Source organism: Acanthopagrus latus, chromosome 6, assembly GCF_904848185.1.
Source record: "Acanthopagrus latus isolate v.2019 chromosome 6, fAcaLat1.1, whole genome shotgun sequence".
In the NCBI taxonomy this organism is placed as follows: domain Eukaryota; kingdom Metazoa; phylum Chordata; class Actinopteri; order Spariformes; family Sparidae; genus Acanthopagrus; species Acanthopagrus latus.
This window is the reverse complement of record NC_051044.1, coordinates 14,588,115-14,614,180: the sequence shown is the minus strand read 5'-3', so window position 1 is coordinate 14,614,180 and position 26,066 is coordinate 14,588,115. Positions and strand designations below refer to the sequence as shown.

The window sequence follows — 26,066 nt, the reverse complement described above, 5'->3', positions numbered from 1 at the left end:
TATTGTTTTCAGTAACAGCTCATTTTACTTTGAAAATGAGCTTGTCAACTTTGTATAACAGCACATTTTCTTGTCCTCACAGCCGGTACAAAACTCTAGACTAGAGATGCTGAACAGTTTACATTGTGTAACAGCAGGAGAAAAAAAAATAGAAAACGGGCCTTACGTTTGTGGAGGCGAGAATATTTATTCAATAGTTGAATCTGTCAGCCTCGCTTTAGAGTACATGTGCTAAAGTGGAATTTATGTGCGCGGGCCAACATCCATCACACGCCCAGAAGAAAACTGCTGGAGCATCGAAGTCCTTGGCTGAACCGACTGTGCCTGTTGGTTTGTATCAGAAACACATCTTGCTGGGAGGTTGTGCAACCTCTGCCACACATCTTTAATAAATCCTCAGATTTGGACAGAGCGGGAGAAAACCAGTGAAATACTACATAACTGTACAAGCTAACAGATCAGACACACATGGGGTCTGGGATTCTGGCTCCTGCAGGTATTACCCAATTTTTTTCGGTAATTATTACACAACTTGAAAGCTGGTGTCCATGTGGTCTGAGATAATAAAAGATCCGTCTGCTCTGTGTTTGACGTTCAAGCAACAAAGTGAAGCAATCTTCACGCCAACGCAGTTTCAGTCCACTTCATTAGACTGGACAACTGCAGCAGCTCTGAAAACACAAAGGCAAATTATCTATCCGTCATTAATGCAGAGGGACAAGACGAGGTTAGCTTTCTTTGGCTGGCGACTGCTGACACAACTGGCTTCGACTGCGTCTTACTTATTAGGAGCCAGATGTGCCAGTGCAACTCAGCACACCGTCCCCAGTGGTTGAACCATTAAACTGTCAACATGTGGCAGTGCCAGAGTTTAATGTTAGTCGTCACTATAAAACTTTAAAGGTACACTAATAAGACAGAACAAGACATACTTTGTGTCAAATCAAACAAAAATGTTAATAATGGAAAAGTCTTTATTAGTAAGAAAACACAGATATACCCTAATTACACACCATAGACATCAATTATGCTGGGGTTTGAAACAGCATATGATGCCTAATAGACCCAAAATATATGATACTTAGGCACTATGATACCAAATTAATTATGTTATAAAACAAATAGAGGGGCTACTTTTAGATAGCTACAAGGTCATGATGTAATTAGATCACATAAATCACATAAAATGCCATATTAGATCCTAAACATGCTACAGTCAGATGCTACTCGTCCTTTACTACCAAAGTATGCTGTACTGAGACACCACATTTAAAGGTCCAGTGTGTAGGGTTTAGGGGGATTTAGGCAGCTCACTCGCTCGGATATGAGTGTCAGCAGTTAACATTTCTGCAAACCACAGATACATTAAGGCTGACGCTTGTACCAAATACTGCGTATCACGTTCACATTATATGTTTATTAGATTATTTCCTTGTTGGGGAGGCGGAGGGGGTGGTAGTGCTGTGATTACCAGACACAAGGCTGCCGACTGGGTGACCACAGTTGTGACGAGATTTCCGGCTGTTTTTATACCGACATCAATGGCGGTTATTTTCATTGGGAAGGCGGAACATCTCCAGCCATTGTTGTGGTCCTAACCCTAACCAAGTGGGGGTGGTGCCTCGGCTCAAACAGGCTATCAGCACGGCATTGTGACGAGGGAGAAATAGAGGATTAAACCGAAACGTATTACGGTTTTCACAATTATCTTTGGCTTTGCAGAAACATAGTTAACATTTTTTCTGGCAATTGGGTCGATTGAGGATGATTTATTGGCAGAGATGGAATATAATATTCAGATGTTCGTTTTTATTATTTAGTTTTAAGACTCATTGTGTTTTTGTTACCCTAGAATCTGTTGTACAGAGATGTTGCACTGTCATGTTTCTGTAGCCAAGAACTGATAAGCCACTGACTCTAGCGAGGGCCTTTCTATATGCCACTAAATCCTACACACTGAACCTTTAATGTTGCATACATATTTCAAGTTTTTAGCATTTCTCACGTCTGTATAAACCAGTTGACACCACTGACCAATTTGTGGCATGGTTTTAGGCCACACTTGCTTTGACAGCATTATTTTTTCTATTTTGCTGCTAAATCTTTAAAGAACCGTATCTGACATGAAAACAAAGCCATAATAGTAACTTGACTGACTGACAATACAACAATCCTACAAGCAGAATTTTTTTTTGTGAAACGCGCGAGTGCCCGGGAGTGCTGATGGGAAAGCAGACGGCGATAAGACTGAGGGACTTTCTTCTGGGATTGACTGCGGAGCCACCGACAGTTGTGACATCCCCCCCAACAACATTTTCACAGTTAATTAAATTGGGAGCTAAGCCACAGAGAGACATAGTTGAGAATATGCGCTTGATGTGCCACACTGTCTCCAGACAACTTACTCGGGGATCTCTTACGACACAACCGCCGCTAGCAAATCTGGGAACAGATGTTGAGGCAGAATCGGCAGAGCTGACAAAACTTTTCTTCTCAGGCCACTGTTAGATAAGTCGCTGTATCTGTTTCAACTGAACATGAATAAAATGCTTTTGTCTTGTGTAATCCGTCCAATCTGTCGCTGCTTCCAGCGCTTCATCTGTGCGTCCAGGGTTTGAATCAAGATGGATTTCATTAGCTTTAATTGAATTTAGGTGTTCTCTGGCAGCAGGCTGACAGTTTGAGCAGAAAAGGGGGAAATCTGAAATAACTCTCAGAGAGAAACTAAAAGAAACATGGTTGTGGGTTTCTTAAATTATGTTGATTATGTTGTTGGTTATTGTTGGTTTTGGATGCCCCCCCCCTTCCTTTCTTCTTCTCTCTTTCACGAACACACACACAAAACATTTCTCTGTTCCTCTCTCTCTCACACACACACACAACTGTTTGGTTGCCATCTCTCCTATGTCATTTTGAATTCTCGAGCCACCTGTTTCACGGCCTCATCAGAGCGAGTGATGACAGGAGGATGAGATGGGGGGGAGAGAGGGGGGGAGGAGCAAGGGGAAGGGGTGAAGGACGAGGGCACTCAGCATAGTCCAGCTAGAGTCGCTGTGAAAGGACGCTAAATTAAAGACAGGCGTGGTGAATATATGTATTTTGAAGGCTGTGCACTCAAAACTTTCAACACCACGTGTGAACAGACATTCCAGTCCTCGTAGATTGAAAACAAGACTAAGAATCGTGCTAGCAGCTCTGTGGGGAGCTAAATTCTGCACGCTTTCACACAGTGATCCGTGTTTGGGGTCGCACTCGAACACAGTGACGTATTCGAAATGACAACTTACTTTTGTTGTTTTTAAGTGACACATCGCTTTAATTATTTACTTCTTGTAGAAAGTTCTTACACTTCTCTTTACATTACTTTTGCATTACTCTGCAGCATCGCCTCAGATGCACTGTCACGTTATCGCCACTGAACAACAGAGGGCATACGCACAGTCTTTTATTCCTCTTAACATCCTTGGATGGTGACAACACATGTGGTTAAATTAAGGCCCCAAATACAGAAAGCTGACATCAAGTAAATACACACAAGGAACTTCAGCACACCGCAAAGACTGAAGCTGACTGTCATCTAACTCATAACTCTCCGGACCACCAGGCGGCCATGGTCCAAATTTGTCTCTCAGAAAGTGAAACAGGGCAGATACACAAACCACTGCAACGATAAAGTAGCACTTGTTGCCACCACTGTCACTAATGTTGTTTCCTCTAATTGAGGACATTAGAAAGTCGCAAATGGCGCTGGCAGCAAGGCGGGGGTGAAAAAAGACAAGGTTCTCTCACCAAGGCTTTGTGGTGCACTCGTCCAATTTATCTGACGCGTTTATCACCAAGGCAGCGTTTACACTGCGTGAGGATGAGTTTCCTCTTGGGAGTCAGTACAAGCTGACGAGCCCCTCAGCGGGTGCACTGGACACTGTTGCTGTGTTTCATGGATATCACATCATTTGTTTCTATTTGCCCATGCAATTGTAATGTGATTACAGAATTAAAGAACACGTTACATTACTTCTTCATTACAGATGTTGTAGCCTGTGATCCCCAGTCCTGATGACGAATGCTAACATGCTAATGCAGCAGTTTCCCATATTTATCTTAGTTAACATGCTAATGTCTGCTGATTAGCAGTAAACAAAAGCACAGGAAATGTTAATTTTGACTTGGTGATGACACCAGATGAAATAACTGATTAAGACATGAATATAGGATTCATCCTCAGGGAGCCATGAATGTCTGCACAAAATTTCATGTCAGTCCAACCAACTGCTCTTGAGATTTTTCCGTTTGGACTAAAGCCCTAGAGCCGTGGGCTAATAAGTAGTGACCTAGTAGAGGAGATTAATCCAGCTAAATGTGCATGGCGGTTGCACAAACCTTCCTTATTGTTCTCATCTTCTTGTCCTTATATTTAACATGTGTCTCTTTTTGTTCAAATCATAACGAACAGGGGAAGAGGAAAAAAGAAGCACTGATTTTCTTAGTCTTCCAGCAGCTGAAAACAAAATCTCAACATAAACTGGCACATAGTGAGAAGGTTTTCCCTCTCTTTAAACAATTCCAGAACTAGGTTATGGCAGAAAGTCCCGTGTATTCCCCCTATCAGACCACAGACTACATTAGACTGAGTTCAACTACAAAAGCTGACCACTTTCGAGCGCAGTGAAGAATAAAAAGCGGAGTCATTTCCTCACGCTGTCTTCAGTCTCGCCCCCTCTGGCTGGAGACCTGCGGCTAGATGCCGATGAAGAATGACACTGACAGACCGGACCCTCAGGAGGCCCACGCCATTCAGCTCTGCATGGGAAAACTATTACACAAACCCCCCCTCGACCGACCACAGGTAGCATGGCCGGGGCACCTTCAACCACAAAGTCATGCTAAATATAAAACCGCTGTTATTGTTTTGCAGTGCGTTTTACTGCGAGGAACAAAAAGACAAGAGGGGGGGATAAAGCACTGAAGTAACGTAATACATGCTCTCCTCCCGGTTGATACTGGGGCAGAGAATCCAGCAGACAAACAGGGGGGACAGGATCAGACCCTGTGGAGCCTGTTAGGAAACAGCTTTAATTCATACCAAATCATCCCACCACAGCTGCCCGCCTTCTCTCTGTTCCCAGGCAGGAGGCATGTGAGCCAGATACAATGAGACAAACTTGTGTCATTTAAAAAAGGCAGCTGTCCCATTTTTAGCCTCGCAAAAAGCTCCAGCTGAGTCATAGTCAGCTCCTGTGACAAAAGGACCGAGGAACAAATACGACGAGCAGAAGAAAAAAAAAAAAAAAAATGACAATCAGCCAAACACAGTGAGATCTGGATGAGAGAAATATGCGCAGAGAAAAGAGTGTCATTAATTTTAATCAAAGGGAAGAAAAAGTGTGAAAAGAGAATTTACATCGCAGCATTAATGTTTGGCTGACTGCAGACTCACGAGCGACAAATACATTTATCAACATCACAAAGAGGCTATTGTTTTAGCTTTGCAGAGGACAGTTGACTGTTTCACCATGTCATCACACCAGGCCAACAAAAATAGTCTTCACTGTCAAACAATCTTTGTTGAACAATCTTTCTAGTTTGGCTTGACCCACTAATAACAGTATGTGGCCCGAGTGGGAATCATCTAAACAGTTGGTTTAATGTTTCTGTAACTGTGGCTCTAATATTTCAGTAGCAAGTAGTGATCCAATAGTAATAGAATTGAATAAACCCACAGAACAGAAAATATCCTCTAATTCTTGAGAGACTCACTTTTGACAAGTGTCACGTGATCTGATGTAGGATTTTAGAAGCTTCTTCACGACTGTGATTTAGTTTTCTATCAGAAGGCAATACAGTTTAAAATGTTAAGTTAGATGAGCTGGCAGTTAAGGTATATTTACAGAAGTGTGTTTCTTTAAAAGTAAATCAGTGTCACGTTTTAATAAGTTGATTGTTATAACAAGATGTTTTCACATTATTATGAAACACAAATGTATCACGTTATAACAGGAATCTTTTCTTTTGCAAGAATATACTATTAATCTTAACATAACAAGCAAATGTTTCTCATATAATTTTATAAAATGTTTTGTTGTTATTACAGAAAACTACTAAGATATTGTCACAGCATAGTCAGACATCATAACAAAAGTTGTCACATCATAACAAAAAGTTGTGAAGTTGTGACATGTTTTATGTTCAAGTAGTTCATGGTTATAACAAAAAAAGTTTCTTGTCATAACAATTTTGGTAATTACATTATAACCTGAAATGTTTCCAGTTATAACAGTGTGTTATTATAAGGTGATAAGTTCGTATTTCGTAATATCGTAAAATATCTTGATAATGTGAAAAACATGATATTATAACAGTTAACTTTTCACATTATAACGTGGATACTGAATCTTTTTTTCATTTTCTGGAGAGGCAGCAGTGCGCTGCTGTATATATACAGCAAAATAACACAGACAAAGACACAACATAAGTAAAAAGATGTAACTTTCTTCCACTTCCAGGTGTCTCAGAACACCCAGAGTTTTCGGGGGCCTGATTCAAGTTTCCTTCTCTGTCTGGCAGCTTTGTGATGGAGGTATGACTCTGCGAAGTGCGCTGTTATCTTTTTCCCATTTAAATGCTAATGAGCGTGCTGCCGTACCAGTCAAAGCGCTGCAGAAACAGTGTGAATTTTTAATATCTTATCACACCAAAAGGTAACAGCTCTCCCGGTGAGGTGGAGGGATGAGTACATGTTCCCTCATTAAATTCTACACAAACGATGTGTCCCTCGGAGAGCGCTGAGGGCCATTCGCTGTGCCGTGGCGTCCTCCCCTCTGCGTGTGTGCTGTCGTGGTCAATTGTGCGAGGACGTGTGCACACTCACATCTGCCTGTGTCATTGGGATGTGTGTGCACATGCAGATGTGCGCGGGTGCACTTGTTTCCGCACCTCATCAGTAATGAACAGCTGTTAATTGCCTCCCCATCATGTGGTGGAGCCCGCAGACAGAGGTTAAGGTTGTCACAGCCTGTTAATAATTACTCTGCACGGCTGGTGGAGTCATTGGCGGCAAAGGGTTCGAGGAAAATTCATTGAAACTTGTGTAAGAGCATGACCTCTGCTCGTATACTGCCTGGATTTGCATTCCCCACCGCCACCTGTGTCCACGAAAACCACCGGTGACTTCCGCAGTGAGTAAATGTTAATGCTGAGAATTATTCATTTGTTATCGGATAAATGAATGTTAAAATGGTGCTCATGAGCAATCCTCAGAGAACTCAGATAATCTGTGCAGTGTTGCCTTCACGTCCTCCAGGAAAACAAGCATGTCTTTAAATGGATGTGTTCAACTCGGAGACAAGCTGGCATCCTTCAAACTGGCAGGTCGAGTCTGGCTGATAAAAGTGATGTAATATCTCTAACAAACATAAAAGAAGAGAATAAATGTCCCAGCAACAGTATTCAAACTAGCATTTATAAACCTGGCGTCTTCTCAATAGAACAAAAAGGCCCAAACGTCACTTTTCTCAGAACTCCTAAGAATGTGTTGCCTCTGCGGTCTGGCACCCAGTGGTGATCTTTGGTTTCAGCATTATCTTTCAGATTTTATGCCGCAGATAACTCGCTCAAGAAAAAAGCAACGCTAGAGGAAAAAACTGGAAAGCATGGGGGATTTTTATGAAGGCGGGCGCTCCTCAAAGCCAGGATTCAATAATTGCTTTCCTCTTGTCTCACGCAAGTGACAGATGGTGAGGCCACCAGAGGCCTGAAGATGGGAATAATATTGTTGATTAAAAAGAAATATAGGAAACAACATGCAGCTGTTGGCGACAAGACCGAGGAGGGAGAACAAAAAAAGAAGCGAATAGATGGAGCTGGGAAACAAAGAGTGTCAGTAATGACACAATTTAACTTGGCTGCTCAACACACGTTTGGATTTGAGGTCGTTTGAACTGCTGATATGTGAAGTTTGGGGATTTTTATTGTTTGACTGATTTATTCTGGGTGAGTCCCGAGGGACTAGGAGTTGTGTTCCAGATATTTATGAAACTTGTTATTTATTTGGCTCCGTGCATTCTGGTGCTCAGACCACCCTTCAAACACGAACGCCCACCTGCATATGTTAAGCTGTGCGCCTCTTTGTGTTTTCAAAAAAAGAGGAGCCTGATGATTTTTCAAGATTCAGATGGACGGAAACGTATCAATATCTTCTGCCTTGTGTGCGTGAGCTGGTGTAAGTGTGGGGGGTAATTGTTTCCCAGAGCTCTTTGCTGGTATCAAGGGAAATTTAACACTTTTAATGGCAAATGCTGACGCTGAGATCTCCTCCTCTCTCTGCTACGAGCATCAAAGCCTGGAGTCACACTGCGAAGCCTCTTTTGCGTAGACTAATGTAGTGATTGTCTTTCCTAGACATCTTTCAAAGGACGGGAACCTCAAAGTCACAGCCAGAGATACAGAATCTTTTTGTTCACATTTAGCATAAAGGTGCTAAAGACACAAATTCTATTAACCCCCCCCCAACACAAACATTAGGAAAAGATAACACGATTAAAGACATAATATTTAACATGTATGCATTAAAATATCCAGTGTTTAGAGAATCGTGATATACTTGTATTGAAGAGAGGCCACTAACCACTGGAAGGGCAAACTAGAGGGCACATAGTTAACGATGAAAAGCAGCAAAACATCCTTTAATTTTTGGAATAGTTATTAAGGTAAAAGTTTGAAATGTCTTTGTTCTAAAAAACAATTAAAAACTTGTCAGCAGATATACGCCTCTAACATCACCGTGTGTGTCTACTGTGCGATCTGGTACTTAAATAAATGGCACTACAACCCGAAACCTAACAGTGCGTTTCAGTTAGTCATCTGTCGGTATAACTTCTGGGGAAGCATCGAATGATGCATCAAAAAGCGCGGAAGGAAGTCCACGAATGAGACTAAACATAACGTGAAGGTACCTCTCCCATGAACATTTCTGCCTGAGTCACATCAGACAGATTCTCATCCACAATGGCGGCTGTTTCACAATGGAGACAGCGACTCTTATCGTGCCAGAGCACCAGAACTTACATACTGTGCATTTAATGAGAAAATAAACATTTGCATGAAAGTTGAACAACAAAAATTGAGTTATTTTGATTGGAGTACCTATAAGTGTCGGTGAACTTACCACCCAGTCTGTTTAGTGCAGGTTTTATGGTTTGTCACTGTAACCTGATCTTTCCTGTGAACTAAAAAAACACACAAAGGAAACAGTAAATCTCATCTACAGCCTTGATTTCGTTGACAGAAAGTCTTTGTATCCTCCAAATTCCTCGCTGATTTCGTACACGTCCGCGACAGTGACATCCCTAAGACCACATGAAACCGGAGCTACTGTATTTCTCATTTATGGAATAATAAGCATGCACACTGGGCGTCAGCTGTGTTGTGCGTTGACTGGATAAGAAGCGAAATAAGCCAGTGTGATCAGGGGAGGGATCGAGTGAGATTAAAAGATTTAAGGCTCCATTTGCCCATGAATATCTGATGCCTATCAGAGGCGAGAGCCGGTGATCCTCTGTCAGGTCCCGGAGGTGTCAGAGGAAATCTACCTTATCTGCATCTGGCCACTTTTCAACAGTTTCTTGTGCGAATGTGACGCCACATTCCTGTTCTGCCGGGGAGTTATGCAGCAGCTGTTTTTGCATCAAATGAAAATGTTTTCTTCTCATCTTAAACCGGTGTCAGCTTCTTTTTCTTCCTCGCCTGCAAATCCAAATATACAAAGTGATTCATTCAAAAAGCAAACACTGTTCCATACTGTGAGACTGCCAATAGCAGCAGATACTGAACAATTGTTCGGCTCAGACCTGGCATCTGAAAGCTTCTCAGCACAACTCGACGTTGGCTCCAGTCAGCCAATAAAAATCAGTAGCTGGCAGTCACAGGCTAATCAAGTTGTGAAATGACCTCAGTCCTATTTTAATACTCCAACAGCCATGTAAAAAAAAAAGCCTTCCCTGGACATTTAGAAGAATAGCTCTCCCTCTAAAAGTGAACAGAAACATCTGAGTTCAGTTTTAAACCCTATTGTTGCATGCAGTTTGGATACAGGTTTGCATGGTTGTGCATTTATCATAGAAATATATTGTTTCAGGAGACAACATGAAGTCTGCACATTAACACAAGCTCCCATGTGTCCTGCATTACACTGATGTGGATTATGGATTGTTGATTCTTCAATAAAGTCATTATGGGGATGTTTGAATTGGAAATGTTTCACTGTTTGAGAGCTTGAGTGTCTGCACGCCTTTGCCAGGGGGGATTCTTGAGTCTGTCGGGGTCGAGGGCAAAAAAACTCCCCAGGGGCCCCTCTGACTAGTGTTCATCACCCTCATGTTATAAATAATCTGACCTAATCTAAACAGTCTTTTGTCTTATTGACTAAACAACTTCAACGTGGTGACATTTTCACAAACCAGCATATAGGGCCAGTGATCGCCAACATATAGAGCAGTGATTTTGGGTGATTTTGGCACGCAGTATGGTACCTTCATGTGAGGTTTATTGGTGTTTGTAGTTGTCTTTGCTGAATGTGCCGATTTGAGTGGCTATCAGGGACCCCTCTTCACAAATGTCTTAGGGTGGAACTTGAACATTTACCTGGTTCACGTCTCCTGACGGTGCACCTCTGGTCTACTTGCCTTATCTTCATCCGCCCTTTTAATCTTAATCTGGAACTCAGTACGTCTACGTTGACTAGGAAATGCTAATCAAAGACTTTTCATTTAAAGGTTTCATTTGGCATGAATAGACTTCATGGGAACAAATCACACTTGCACACTTTATCTGCTGATGTAAAGGCAAAGGGAAAAAAATACAACTATTAGCTCTAAATTGAACTTTCTGTTGGGCTAAGGTCATAGCCTCAGGAGACTGTATTCTAGCTCTCTGTGTGATAGACATGTGGACTGAATTTCCAACATGTAAGTGAAAGTAGTCCCAGGGGCAGCCTTCAAGGGGGCACTAGGGAGCCATTTTGCCCCGCCCAGCATGGCCCAAAACCCACAATATACATACATGTCCACCACTTCAGAATTGTATGCAAAGTCTCACAAGTTTTGACCCTAAATATATGTTTGGGGGGGGGGCACGCATGTTGCTCCCAAAATAAGTAATTAAAAAGAGATTGTACGACTAAGTACTTAAGTTCTTTGAAATAAAAACTGATTTCTTGTTTTGATTACAGCACAGAATCTGAGTTTGACTCCTCCTAGTGTTGAAGACAACAGGACATGTGCACATCTCCTGCAGCACTTCCTTTACCGCACTTGCAGCCCCCAGCTTGGTCTTCATCATTTTTAACAACTTCACCTCTGTAGCCCCTCTGGAGTGTAGGAGGATGCAGGGCAGGCTTGTTTTGTGCTAAATTTCGGGGCGGTACGGAGCACAGGGGATGCTAAGGTAGGTTCCCTCCCCCATGGGTGTGTCCACAGCGGGGAGACCTCCGTCTATCCACCTGCAGAAGCCGCTTCCCCGCACACTTGAGCGCCGCCGCGCACGGCTGAAGCTCCGCTCCGCCACTCATCTCCAAGGAACAACTCTTTGTTTTCTATCCTCCTTTTGTGGACAATACCCAGTCTGTTGATGCGATTTAGAGATCACTTCAAGTTGAGGCGGCCGCGTCAAGTTGATTTTAAATCCAAGCTTTGTTTGGCTCTGGGATAATCGTGCGGATACGCTGGTACTCGCGCGTGCGGCCAGAGGAGCTCAAAGGGATCTGGGTGGATGGTTTCTTAAATGTTGAACAGCTTTATCACAGTATTCACTGGACGCAAATAGAAGGTAGGTCAGAGTGGAAGTGCTGTTTTGATGCGTGAGAAGTCAGATGAATTATTTGTTTTAGGACTGATGCGCAAATTTGGTGTGAGTCGAGCAGAGAGTCGGATGATTCTGCGTGCGCACATGCGTGTATTGTATTTTAAATGTGTTTTTAATGCATTGTCAAATAATTTCGTGCAACTGTGAATATTTGAAATAGTTTATATTTGAGCGCCAGACTTCAGTTCGCCTGGTTTTACATGTTTGGTGCCTCTTTTCTTCTCCGGTGCGTGGGATGTGGGCGAGTTAATAACGAGCTAGACCTTAAAATACAGATTTCAAATGCTGCAAGAGCCAACAGCTGTATGCGTGTGTGTGTGTGTGTGTGTGTGTGTGTGTGTGTGTGTGTGTGTGTGTGTGTGTGTGTGTGTGTGTGTGTGTGTGTGTGTGTGTGTGTGTGTGTGTGATGCTGTGTCTTCACAGAGATTATGCTGAACGTGTGCAACCGGTCCTCGGTGCCACTTTTCACGATTTAAAATCCCAGGCGCTCTTATAAAAGGACACGTGGTTCATGTTCATGCCCTCATAACTCACAGCCCCAGTCACGCTTTATTTTGGTTAACGGCGGATCCTCTTTGGAGTTCTGCCTTCAGGGGCTCAATGTGGAACTTGATCTTAAACCCTGACTGACAGTTTGACCCCCAGACTCTGATCCACGTTTACGAGTAGATCAGCGCCGTGCATGGATAGTTACAGCAGGACGCGCGCCCTGAAATTGTTTTATTGTGGCAATTTTTATTTTATTTTATTATTATTGGGGGGTTTTTGGGGAGGGGGGTATAACGCACAGTTATTCCAGCCTCCCAGCACGCTGATAACTGAGGGGATATTATTAACTTCGGCTCCCTTTGTGGCGGAGAACAGCATGTTGATGCGCTCGGTGATTAAATCTGTGAGCCGTGCCAGTGCGCGCCGGGTTTAACGCGCTCGTACTACTGGTGAAATTCCACTCTTGCTGAATAATTACCATAGCATTTGTATTTATTCTTCTACAATATGGGTGTATTGAAGAAAAAAAAAAGTAAAGATCGGCTGTGAGGAGTGAGGTGCAGAGGTGGCTCCTTCGCCTCCCAGCTGGAAGGAGACTCATTCACACCGCTGCTTTTAATGCACACACACGCAGATATATGCAAGACCAACTGTGGGACACATTCATGAGGAAATACACAAGCAGTGCTGACGATTCAGTTTGTATGTCTTAAGGTTAAGTTATTGATCAGCATTGCACAATACTTTTCAACCATTTTATTTCGCCATAGGATTACAGCCAATAGATTCTGCACAGTAGATATAGAAGGCTACAGAATGGGGCTGTGGGATGTATTAATATTATTTTATTGTGATATGGGACTAAATGTTGTCCTAGATTAGGGATATCTTTAAATTGTAATATGTCTTTACCTGGTTTTAAAGGCTGCGTGTAACAGGAGAGCGATGGTATCCTCTGAACTTAACAGACTGTTCGACTTGTTCTGACACTTGTATTTACCCACTGAGTGATTGGATCCACAGTACTGATGATTATTCGTCACAGTATGTTAATAGTCATCCCTACAGTGTTGTCCAATTTAAAGATTTTTTTTTAAAAATCTAAAGAGATTAAAAGAGCTTTAAAAATAATATATTAACATATATATTGTGTATCGTGATTAGGGATGGGATTAAAGGATTAAAGATGTTATTGTGGATCGCAATAAGAGAAACGTTACAATAAGTTAATTGTGGTTAATTTTCATTATTATCATAACCATGAATCGAGATTGTAGTAAACATCCTTCACTGAACGACCTGGGATCGTCCCATGCCTCAACGTGATATATCCTGAAAATATTGCAGGACTATTTTAAGACCATATCATCGAGCCCTACTACACAAAAACACATCCAGTTTTTAAGATGCCCTGCTTGGTTTTCTGTCTTGTCAAGTGTATGATTTCAGCACCATAAATCTATACTCAGTCTGCGCTCTGTAACTCAGTGACCGAGCATCGGTCGCCGCGGTTGGTTGGTGAGGCGGAAGTGCAGGCCGATTGTCTGACGCTCATCCCTGTCTGTCCCTCAGCTGCTCCTGGACTCTCCTTCTCCCCTATTAACAAACAGAGGGACAATGTTGTGGGACAAACTGTGCTGGCTGCTGGCCCTGCTGGCCCTATCGTTCGGGGCGCTGCCCCCCTCCAACGAGCCCCTCTCTGCTCCCAGGATCTTCCTGTCCTTCAAAGGTAAGGCACTCAAAATACTGCTGTGACCCAGTTTGTTTACTTCTGTGTTTCTCTACAGACATGTAGATGTTAATAGTCACTTTTGTCACCATTCTTTTATCTCTCGGTCTTGTCCAATAACTGGAATGGGCAAACTACTGGCACCAGCTGAATTCAGGGCTTGGCAAGAGCTTTGTGTTTAGTCCTTCAGTGGCTGACAGAGAGTTTGATTGTGTGTCTGTGTGAGAGAGGCGTGATGAGAGGGACGAGGAGATGTGCTCCTGATTGTCTTGACTATTCATTGCAAGAGAATATGTCTTAATTTAATCGCCCGGTCGCTATTAGTTCCCCAAACAGGCCTTTGTGTGACCTCGGCTCCCTTCTGAAATCAAGTCAGATTTAACACTTGGCTGGGTACACACTCAGGGCGCAGATCCAGCATGTTATGAATGTTTGCCAGTGCCACATGAGACCCCGTGTGTGTCGAACTGTCCTGTTAAAATAGGTCTCAGCGGTGCAGTGACCGGTGCTTTGTCATTCCAGCGTGTCCATGTAAAGCTCTCAAGGCTTTATGGTACCTGCCTCTGAAGGAGACTTTTAACAAGCAACTGATGAGTTCAGGTCACGTCGGATTTGTGGAGTTTGAATACGAGCAGCGATTCAGAACTGGAGTTTTCTCTGGAAATCAGGTGGAAAATTTAGGTTTTTGGGACATCTTTAAGAGTTTCTAGTTTCTTATTTGTTGAAATATCCCCATGTATAATAAGGTTGTCATTCAATAATCATTTCTTTATAACATGCTCAAAACTATTTTTTTTAATGCGACATTATTGAGAGGACCAAAGATATAAAACAAAACAGATGTACGATCAGATTTTCAACCCAAGTTTGCGCAGATATTAAAGAAGACCAATTAGGCTTTATCAAATTTTTCCATTCTTGCTGTGTTTTATATACTGTACGCAGGTTCTTGTGCGTGTAAGCTCCTGAAAGTGCCCCATCAGTAGTCCCGCCTTTGACTCCGTGACTTGTGACATCACACTACACCACCATATCACAGAGGGGCGTAATCTAAGATTATAGTGATGGTAGAAATTGAAGCTAACTTGAAGCTAAAAGCGTGACAAAGCTGCCTGAAGACACGGTGAGGGGTGCTGACTCAGGCATGTGTGAGCTGACCAATCAGAGCAGACTTGGTAGTCGGGGTTGGGGGGGCGTGTAGTCCTTAAAGAGACAGGAACTAAAACAGAGTATTTCATACAGGGGGGCTGCAGCAATGGAACAATATGGGAAAAGTTATGCGTTCTTTGAGCATAAAGCATGTACACCTATTGTGGCAGTAATGCAAAGTAAAATTATAAATAAAATAAACCTGAAAATAAGCGAAAAATGTCTTTTTTAAGATTATTTCAAATGCACTGATGTGCGTTCAGTGACGTTTTCTTTGCAGGTTATTCTTTTTTTGAAAAAGAAAAAAAAAATAGAAGAAAAATTGTGTGCCAAGGACGTTTTTCTATTTTTTGCATGGTATCAAAAGAAGTAGAGTTTAACATGGTGGTTCTTTGTGCACTATCATCGTATCACGGTCTGGAATGTCTTGTATAACGGCAACCTTAATGTCTAGTCAGTTCCTGAATAGCAAAACTAAGTTAGTTGCTTTAATTTGTTTGTCAGCACTTTGGTTTCTTTTGCTCCTGTAAGCTGTTAAAACTTTAAACTCAATGAAGAGCCCTCGGTTTCTTTTTTTTTTTTTTTTTTTTTTGCTTACCTGTTTGTTTTTCTCCCTCGGATCCCATCTCATTCTCTCTCTCTCTCTAATCGAGTTGGATTTCGCACTCCGCTGGTCTCACATTCACTTCATTTATTTTCTACTTCTTTTAATTGAGTTCCTTGTTGTTTTTAATTAGTTTTGGCGGTTTCTTTATGCCTCACAGAGCAACTTCAGATAGCTGGAGACTGGAAATGCACCTAAGCTGTGCGTTCGCTGATTGTATTGGTTTTTCCAACGTACTGCTGGGAATAGCTCTGTAATGTGCTTTTATTAATTTTTTATGTGCCAGTGTACTTAACCAAATGATTGGCTGAAGGTTTCACATCTGTGTCTATGTGTCTGTGTGTAGATGCGTGTCTAATGCCTGCAGACAGATTTGTTGTAGTAAGTGCCTTCTGATAACATAATCTGGATCATTTTGTAAGCATTTCAGTGCTGATGATAAAACAAAACCAGCAGACAAGCTACACACAAGCTAACAGAATTATTTTTTTGCACTCGCGTTGTTGAATTTGCTTCTGTCTGTGACCCGGCCTCACATGTTTATCCATAGAGGTTACACAGTATCACTTCCCTCTGATTATTTGCATTTTCATGAAGCTGGTGGAGAAGATTTTTGTTGCTTTTGGCAGAAATCCAAGACTTTGATACAAGCGAGGCAACACTTTGCTTTTGCTTTTCAAATATTTGCTCTCTCTCTCAAAGCAAATGAGTAATACACACAGATAACACACACACACACACACACACACACACACACACACACACACACATTTCATCTCAAGAAAAATTGTATTACATTGTATGGTATCTATACAGTGCTGCATCTATATGTACTGAGGCCATCTGCTATAAACACTTACTTTTACATTCTACGTACACTGCCATTTATTTATTAGTACTAATTAGCTGGGTCTATTTTGTACTGGGATATATATTATAAACCAGCTCTCCTGAAATGCCGCTTTACTAAAAAACTTAAGGGTTTTCAATGTTGAAGAGATCAAATCAGATCCAGGGACACTAACTGGAGAATTGTCAAGTAACATCAGGCTTCATGATCAATTGACCTTTTTTTTTATATATATAATGCTGCAGACCTTTCAGCACATGAAAATCTTGACTTTTGGTATGTGGCTCTCACTTTAATACTTGAACAGATTACACAAGGGAATTTTAAGTAGGATTTTCATTCTCGTTCGACTTTAAACTCCATGTCTGTAGGATCCCCAAACTAGGGAAAAAAAAGCAATAATCATGAGAGTAAATATTCTCTGCCAGATCTCTTTAAACCAAAGGTTAAAATGTCAACAGTCATAAGCAACCTAAGCTGATAATTTTGTCTCTTTGAGGCTCCTAAAGAAGCTACTGAGTGTGTTAGTGCAAGCTGAGTTATTAACTGTGATAAGGACCAGGGGAGCAAACAGAGGCTAAGGCCAAAGGAATGTCCATTCAGAGCTCGAAGGGATAGATCATCAACCCAGACTTCAAAAGAGTGGAGCACAGCAAAAACAAAACACACACACTAAGACACACAACACCAAGCTGCAAATATATCTCTCAAACTAAACATTGTCTTTTCAAAAAAAAAAAAGTAGAAGTGAACACACCCACAGCATGCTCTGCTCTGCTGTGTCACTTTTTTCCGTGTAGTTAAGGTTATGAAAATGCCTTTCTTTCAAATGTGACTGCATTAAGATGCTCTCCTGATAAAAAATTTTAAAAAACAAAAGGTCACATTTATGTAGGTGTATTCTCTGATAAGAGACTGGACGAGCTCGGCTTAGATCAGCTGCTGAGAACTCCTATATTTACTTTTAAACAAGGTCTGTAATCACATGCTATTTTAGTGTGCGGGGCTCTGCGAGGTTGTGACCCTTCAAACAGAAGCCAGTCACACCCGAGGTTAACTGCCCTCAAACTGTGGGAGAATGGCACCATATTAACAAGTAATAGCTTGTTAGGCTAATCCTCAGGCACATTTGAGAGTGTTTAACTTTGTTTTCCTTCGGCCCCTTCAGTCCCCCGCGGAACACCTGGGTACAAGGTTAGCGCTGGGAAGAAAGCCAGACAAAGGCAGTCCTGTAATTGGACTAATTCTCAGGGACAATCTTGAGGTTATACTCCAGCTTTTGCACTTTTTCCCCCCCTAGCCGACAGTCTTTTTGTCCCCGCGTAATGGGTCGATGATTGTCACGCCTGAACAAAGACCTCCCTATCGGCCCATCTCTCCAGAGAGTTTTCGGGGTTAAGATCAGAAATGGCTAGATGTCCTCCACCGCTTTAGTCTTTGAATAATTAGGAGCTGCTACTCAGTTTGAACTCTGCTGCTTGTTCTCTACAACAATAGACCTCATCTTCCACAGATTATATTCTATAGGCAGATTCATGTGTATATATAATACATGAGAGGAACCCTTTGTCTCCCTCCAGTCAGATCAGTCTGACAGTCCTCTACAGTACGTAGGTGGTCCTGAACTGGTGGTGTCCTTTGAATTTCTATGGTTAAAGAGAAAGTATTACAGTTGTACTTGTCGTTCCATAAGATGTAACACCTTTCCCGAGATTGTTAAAGCGCAGCAAAATTGCCAGATTTGCAATTTGTGTTTCTGCAAAAACAGTGGCTGTGTTGAAACTTTACACTTTGTGATGCAACTTTACATGTCTAAAATGAAAGGTCCAGTTTGTAAGAAAGTTGATTTTCGAAGCCCCAAACAGGGAGGCTTTGGGTTTCCCAACCCACTAAATACCTTACTTATGGTCTTGTTAGGTTAAGGCATTTAACAACACTAGGTAAGTTTTAGGAAAAAGTCATGTTTGCCTTTAAATGTCTGGTTTTGTCGCAACAAACATGGCTTGAAAATGTCCTGACATCTCATGAAGACATATCTGGTTTTATTGGCACAAACAGCATTGATGTCCTGACATCTTGTTAACAATATTCAGCTGTAACACTACCACCATCTCCCCCTCCACCTCCCGACATGAAACTAATATACACGTAATGTGAACTTGATATGATGCATATTGTAGAAATGTCCAGTGGGTACATATGGCTCGTACAAAACTGACAAGTATCCTCGTTTTGCAGAAATGTAAAGCACCAACATTTTATTCTGGTGACTGAGCTGTCGAGGGACACCAAAGCAAAAGTTTCTCTTCTGGCACCTCGCTCCAGCCTGCTCACTTCTCTTTATGTCTAAATAATTGTGACACTGGAGACAGAGCAAAGTGCCTCCGCCAAGTCTTACTGCAATCAAGTCTCAGCAATCAATGAGCTGCTGAAAGCTTATCCACCGCTAACCTGCCCGCCCGCACAAGACCCCCCTCGCTATCATGGCTAGATCTTTAAGTCTGCCCACTGAAGTCCGGACAAACCTGACAGACGAGGTGTTCGCTCGCAACAAATCCCGCGGACGTGGAAAGGTCACCGCTCACCACGAGTCATTTAGTCACGCGTAGTCTGACTGTGTCGATTGTCTCGATCTGTCTCCTTCAAACAAAGGTGAACAGGCTGGATGTAACCGGCTTCTATGATTGGCAAGTCACAGGGGAGGTGGCAAATACTTTTTTCAGTCCGCGAGCACGTTGTTCTCATAACCCAGAAAACCCTCCTGCTCTTCAGCTCCAAAAGTAATGCTTTTCATCAGGACACATTACACATTAACCCAGGAAGAAATCATCACATTGGTAATCAACAGTGATAATAAGCATCATCTGTGGTGTGAGGTGCTCAAGTTATTTCTTTTTGGGCTAATGAACATGTATCCAACAGAACAGAACAGAACAGAGGTTCTCCAAAGAGTCGTTTTTGGATTCAATATAACCGTTAATGAGGATTTTTTTCCTCCAACGTGATGATTGTGAAACTCCTCAGGAGGACTAAGAAACTTTTGCATTATTAAGGTTTGTTGTGTTCGAGTCCAGTACGCCTGGTTATTATTATTATTTTTTTTTTACGTATGCGTTCTGTGAAATTACCACTGAAACATTTGTTCCCGTGGTTATGAATCCCAGCAGATATTCCTCGTCAGCCCATGGGGATACAGAGTTTGTCACACCCCCCCCGTCCCTGCATGCATTCCGACTTTGAGAAATTATGGATAGCAGAATTATTGGTATGCAATGCGCCCGTAACGTCGCACCTGATGGCAACAGTCTGCGGTCCAAAACTCCCTCCCTTCCCCATTATCTCCATTAGAGAATGTCAGGGCGCTGGGAAAATGTTTCGAAAGAGTAATGTGCGGTGGCTGTGGCACGCAAGCCTGCAGCAATTATTACAATACTTTGCCACTCTCTCCCCGGAGATGCTGCTGGTGGAGAAGGAAGGGAGGGAGGCGGGGTGTAGTGCATCCCAGCAACCTCTGCTCTGCAGGATACATGCTGTCAAACTCTGATTATTCAGGAGAGAGAAACAGAAGGCGACAGCTCCAGTGCTAAATATAGTGTCCTTCCTGTCGGTTTCTTTCTCTTTTTATCATCTCCCTCTCCTCCTCTGCCTCTGCCTCGTCCTCCTCCTCCTCCTCCTCCTCCTCCTCCTCCTCCTCCTCTTGTGTACTCCGCACACACACACCCTCTCTATTTGCCTATTGATAAGATGTTGGCAATGTGAGGTGAGGGAGGAGAGCGGTATGCCGCCCACAGCAGGAGCACACTGTTTTTAAAAGGTGAAGGTGGGGGGGGGGGGTCTCCGGAGTGCTCAGACTTTCCTTGAGAGAAAGGCACAAAGATGAGGGAGCAGGGGAATGTTTAAGGGAGGAGTGGGTGGACGCACTGTACGAGGGCACTGAAAGGTTTTGCGTATAAGCTCACCTTGCATACAGTAACAGCACTGCTAACTTAGATCGCAGGCTTGAAAGGAAATAATGTGTCTCCATTGTGCAGCCCCCCCCTTTGAGTCATTTTAGCTCAATAAATTGCCGGTTCCCCACCCTTTAATGATGTCACTGAGAGAAACACACATACAATTCATCGCTCCCAGTGAAAAGCTCCAGATTGGAAACAGTTTGCCGCGATTTGAACGTTTCCTCTGAGCCTGTGCCTTAGCACTTATTAATGCTGGAATCTCCCCCTGTGGTGATAAAAATGTACAGCATCCAAATGAAACCACAATCACTCGGCTATTTATTATTCCGGTCTTTAGCTATTAGGCATTTTAATCACGGATTTAATTATTTGTTCTGGGGAGGAGCAGATCCTCTCATCTCTCATCCGAGCCTCAGACGAAGCTCGTGAGACAGCGAGGCTCCGAACAAGCAGTGGAAACACGATAGTATTAAGGTAGTTGGACAACAGTGTAGATGTTCGCTTCAAGACTAGAGCTGAAACATCTTGAGTGCTCAATGTTGCTGATGTCTAGTAACACTGAAGTTGTTTCTATTTAGTTACAGGTATCGCAGAACCTGTTTTGGTGGCCACAAACACAGCTGGATATGTCACGTGTTCTTGTTAAAAACACACAGTTTTGTTGGTGGAAATTGTCCTGAGGTCTCCTTAAACTTACGTATGTAAATGTCAGGTCATCAACAAGTCATATAAACGTGATATGGCACTTTTGGTTGAGATCAACAATGTGTAAATGACACAAATATGACACATGTCAGTGTAAGTGCATTTGTAATTTGCTGGAATGTCAACTGCCAACATTTTATCCTGTTTATCTGTGCAACCCAAAAAAAAAAAAAAAAAAAAGATCAGGACTTGAACCCCAGATGTTCTCGACGTCTCAAACCTCTGTGCAGCTCTGTGTCATTTATAGATTTCCTGTAGTTTTCAACACATTCTGAGTTAATTACTTTTGTCAGAGATCTTCTGTATGTAATGACAGTTTACTGCACGAAGCATCCCGTACGCGCAGTAAACTGTCATTCACAGGCTCACAGGCTCAATAAATAGCCCTTCCAGATTCTCGGTCTGCTGTGCAAAGGGGGGCAACACTCAGCAGGGGGTGAACGACAGCCACACTGTGATGGTTGTGTGTGTGTGTGTGTGTGTGTGTGTGTGTGTCTAGGTGAGCGTGTAACAGACGGCGTGCATCCTGGTGTGTGTTTGTGTCTCCTGGTCCCTGCTGCAGCCAATTTTTTTAGATCGAAATGTGGCAGACGAGATTAAAATAGGCCACAGTGGTACATCAGACCCATGTCATTTTTTCTCTCTCGTGGCTGAGGGACTCGTGCGGTTAAAGTGCTTTGTGTCGACTTTGTAATTGTTTTCCTGTCGGGCCCTGTGAGCACATTACGGGGCCCATAACTCTTGAGGTGCGGTTTTTAATCATTATCAGAGGCAGATTATCATGCAGGCTGTGATCAACCTCGCCACCTGCAGAAGAGCGGGGGGTGGGGGGGTGGGGGGGGGACGACAGTTGTTTCGGTGAGAGACGGAGTTAGAGGGGAGATGGTAATGGCTTTTACCAGAGGTGCTTTTCTTAAGATTCAAAGTGACAGAGAGGAATGGGAGAAAGTCTTTTAGTATTCATGTCAAGTCCATGTGGTTGTGTCTGCCTTGTTTGTACGTGTGTGTGTGTGTGTGTGTGTGTGTGTGTGTGTGTGTGTGTGTGTGTGTGTGTGTGTGTGTGTGTGTGTGTGTGTGTGCACGAACAAATGCTTGCAGAGCTTCAGTAAAGAGCTATATATGACACTGCTTTGGTTTGGTTGCCATAGCAGCGTCTACCTGTCACTCCTCACAAAACCGAATCGGGTTCAAATGATTCTCTCCACGCACACGGAGGAGAGGTGGGATGCAATCACAGCGCCGTGTGCTTATTTCCCCTGATGTCTGCCGGCTCGTCTGCTCGCAGGAAATCCTGAAGAGAAGCAGCGCCGAGGCTCCGAGGCTTAGTTAAGACGAATGAGAGAAGCGCATTTGCTAAAAAGGATAGGCTTCGATAGGGCCGTGCCGTGGTCTTTGTTGAGAGTGTTGAGAGTTTAGTGGACGAATAAGCACAGGATTGGTTTCTCTGCATGTATATGGAGGCTCCACCAGACTGGACGTGCTCTCCAGATGTGGCCGAGGTGTGGGAGTCGTCTGAGAGGGGGATTGCAGCCCACACTTAAATTAAGAAGACAGCGGGTCAAGGGCACCCGTCCACCTGTTTACTCAGACAGCTATCATTCATTATCATTTGTCTGTCAGTGTTGAGATCCCGTTACTGCAGTGCCATTGACCTCGCGTGTCATGTGGTGGCCATCGGGAACACCTGGGGTGGGAATTTTACTGGGGATAGACAATCTGTGTAGCTTCACACACTGTATGTTTCCAGTGACTTCAGGATATGAGGACATCGATCGAGTTATTTTTGTTATGGTTCTAGTGTTGAGTTCAAAATGTACCATACGATACAAGGTAGAATGTATCTGCTTTAATTTCATTCATAACACAGGGCTTAATCTGTTGATTAATCCATTGACTTTTTAGATTAATTGATTAAATTGATTAAAAAATTCAAAGCCAAACATGACGTCCTCAAATATCTTTTATTGCCCGCAATCCAAAGATATTCAATAAAGAAACCATAAGTATTCACATTGACTGTAAGAAGCTGGAATCAGAAGAGACAGTAAGAACAGAAAACACATTAAAAGACAATAAATGTAAAATGAAATGGAATGATTTTGATACTGTCTTTTTGGATGAACAACACAACATCTTCAATCAAAACTCTACAATTCAAACTACTTATTAAGCAACACAAGAAGCATTTGATGTTTCAACCCTCTCAAATGTAAGTTGAATAGTTTAAGGAACTAGAAATCACCAAGGTAAAATACTATTGTCTGATATTTTATATTTGAAATGATGACGTCAAAAAATACTTTGAGTAACTGAGAACATTTATAATCATTACTTGCATGCTGAATATGTTTAATGTGAAATCTCCAACATCACGTGATCATGAGATTTTCAATGGCCAGGGGATAAAGTGATTGTGGTTTGTTGTTTGTCAATATTAAAAGAAAAAGCAAAGCTCTACTTGTTTTCCAGGGAATCTTAGAATTCAGTGTTTGCTAATGTGTAAATAAGAATAAGGTCACCGATCACCTGGCACAGGTTTTGAAACATTCCTTATATATCAGTGCAAATGTAATACTGTTTGTTTGTGTTAACTTGGTCAGACATAACAAGCTATATTGATAGCTATGATTTTGAAACACTGTTCACTTCTTTGCTTATTTTTGATTTAAGAGATAATTAACAGGTCATTTGATGATGAAATGACCATCATTCGCAGCCCTGCTGGACAGGGAGTGAGTGACGGAGGTAGAGACAACTGTTTGGTTGTCTATCGGCGATAACAGGTGCGTCTGAAGAAGGCGAGTGGCGTTAAGTTAGAGGAGACAGGCCGGAGGAGAGTTATCTGTGGGGCTATTGTTGGAATCATGTGTCTAAGGGGATTTTCGGCGGCCCCATCACAGCAATGTTATCTGAATATCTGACATGAGTGACTACAGGCGCATCCCTCCCCCCAAACTACGGACAGAGACCGACATGTTGAACTTGAGGAGCTCGTCGTGTTCCAGCTCCGATATCATCCGGGAGGAGAGGAGGAATGGACGGAGACAGAAAGACAGAGAGCAGTCAGATAAGGAGTCGAAGCGAGGACTGTCAGGAAGATAGTGTGAGTGGGGGAAAATGTGAAGGGAGCAAGAGAGCAGATTCAGACGGGGCTCTGAGAGGACTAATGGACTACAGGGCATCAGTGTCAGGTTTGCTATGGATAGACGGAGGGATTTGAGAATGAGAAGAAGGAGAGGAGTGTGTGCGCAAAAAAAAAAAAAAAAGGCAGGACAAATTGTGTGTCTGCTTCCCATTAGAGGCGCATGAGTGTCGGCTGAGATGGTTTACCTCAACTGGTGACTGCTCGGACTGTTCAGCTCCGTGCCAATGCCCCGGCAGTAACCTCGGTGTCGGAGTCAATGAAAAGTGCTGACTTCATTCACACTCACATATTGTCATACAGATTGTCTTAGAAGGAGTGTTGTAAGTCATTTGGCAGCGTGGAACACTTGGACTGAGGCCCAAAATGCGTTCCGAGCCATAAATCTATTCATCTATGATGCGAAATGATGTGAAGCCAAAGTACAAATATTTCTATTCGTCGAGTGTTCGTGCGATCAAAGCGGCTCGCGCTGTGCCAGTTTGGCAAAGTTTTACGGGGGAGTGCTTCCTCTCATAAATGAGGGGTCAAAGGTGTTTTTAGGCAGGAAAACCACGACCTCGTGAAATGTTTTCAGGTGTGGGAGATTCGCACTAATAGTCCATCAAGCTTCTCTGTGTGTACAGTATACATTGGATAAAGACCAAGGAGCTGTCCGTGTGATTATGGGAGAAATGAGGCCTGTGGTTGAGCTTGACCATGATCCTGTGGGAGGCTGCAGTAGTGGTGTCTCACTATTGGATTAAAAAAGCCGGAACATTTCTCCTTCTCCTCCCGCTCCCCCTCAGAGCGATATTTCATCTTTCGGCTCCAGCCCTCTCCTACTTTCATACACTGTGCATACGTTCAATTGGTGAAAACTGAGCCTTGGTCAGATGCTAACGTCGTTACAAAGCCCACCTTCAAGGATCGAGATGTAAATGCTTGGTAAATAGCAAAGCCTTCCTTGTCAGATTGATCTCGCCTCAATCGGATTTCGTATTCCCCATGTTCCATTAGCTGCTGTGGCTCCGGGCGAGTAATGCCTGAGCTTGAAGGTCAGACCTCTGAGTGAGATCACCCCCGTGTGGGCGAGAACCCCCTGAACCCATCTCGCACTGGAAGAACAACGGAGGAGAACCGAGCGGAGGAGGAAGGGCAGGATGTGGCAGAACATGGGGTTTTCCGAGCCGTGTTTTCTGGGTTCATGCACTGATGGGCTTCCTGATAATGTGCTGATTGTGGAGGGGAGGAGATGGCCTCTCATCCCTGATCATTGTGCCGGATGCATTGACGTGATGCCAAGATTTCTCTCCGTGCCTGCCCTGTTCACGCCCCTTTGCCTCCGCGCTTTGTTAGCCAGCCCTGTTCTCAGGAACCCTCTCTAGGTGTCCCTAATGGTATGTTGGCAGTGTTGTCCATAGTATCTGTGCCATATGTGTGTGTCTGTGTGACTGCATACATATGTATGAATGAGAAATGGGAGTGAGGGCCTCCTATGTTGCTGTTGTTATTGTTGTTGTTGGTGTTGACGCCTCACTCATCCCCGTGAATGGACTGCTTGGTCTCAATAGAAGAGGGGCGTTTGTGTGGGCCGGGTCCATCATTCA

At 43.0% G+C, this 26,066-nt stretch overlaps 1 protein-coding gene across 3 annotated transcripts in view; it reads left to right on the top strand.

Moving 5' to 3' along the window:
* The first annotated feature begins 11,313 nt into the window (after window positions 1–11,313).
* Window positions 11,314–26,066, top strand: part of sema3fa (sema domain, immunoglobulin domain (Ig), short basic domain, secreted, (semaphorin) 3Fa) — a 56,040-nt gene continuing 41,287 nt past the window's right edge. For 2 of the 3 annotated variants that reach the window (XM_037100669.1, XM_037100667.1), the window contains exons 1-2: window positions 11,446–11,820; window positions 13,918–14,074. In XM_037100669.1, coding sequence (XP_036956564.1) covers window positions 13,963–14,074 — 112 coding nt within the window. In that variant the 5' untranslated portion in view covers window positions 11,446–11,820; window positions 13,918–13,962. The other variant, XM_037100668.1, reaches the window with a different exon arrangement.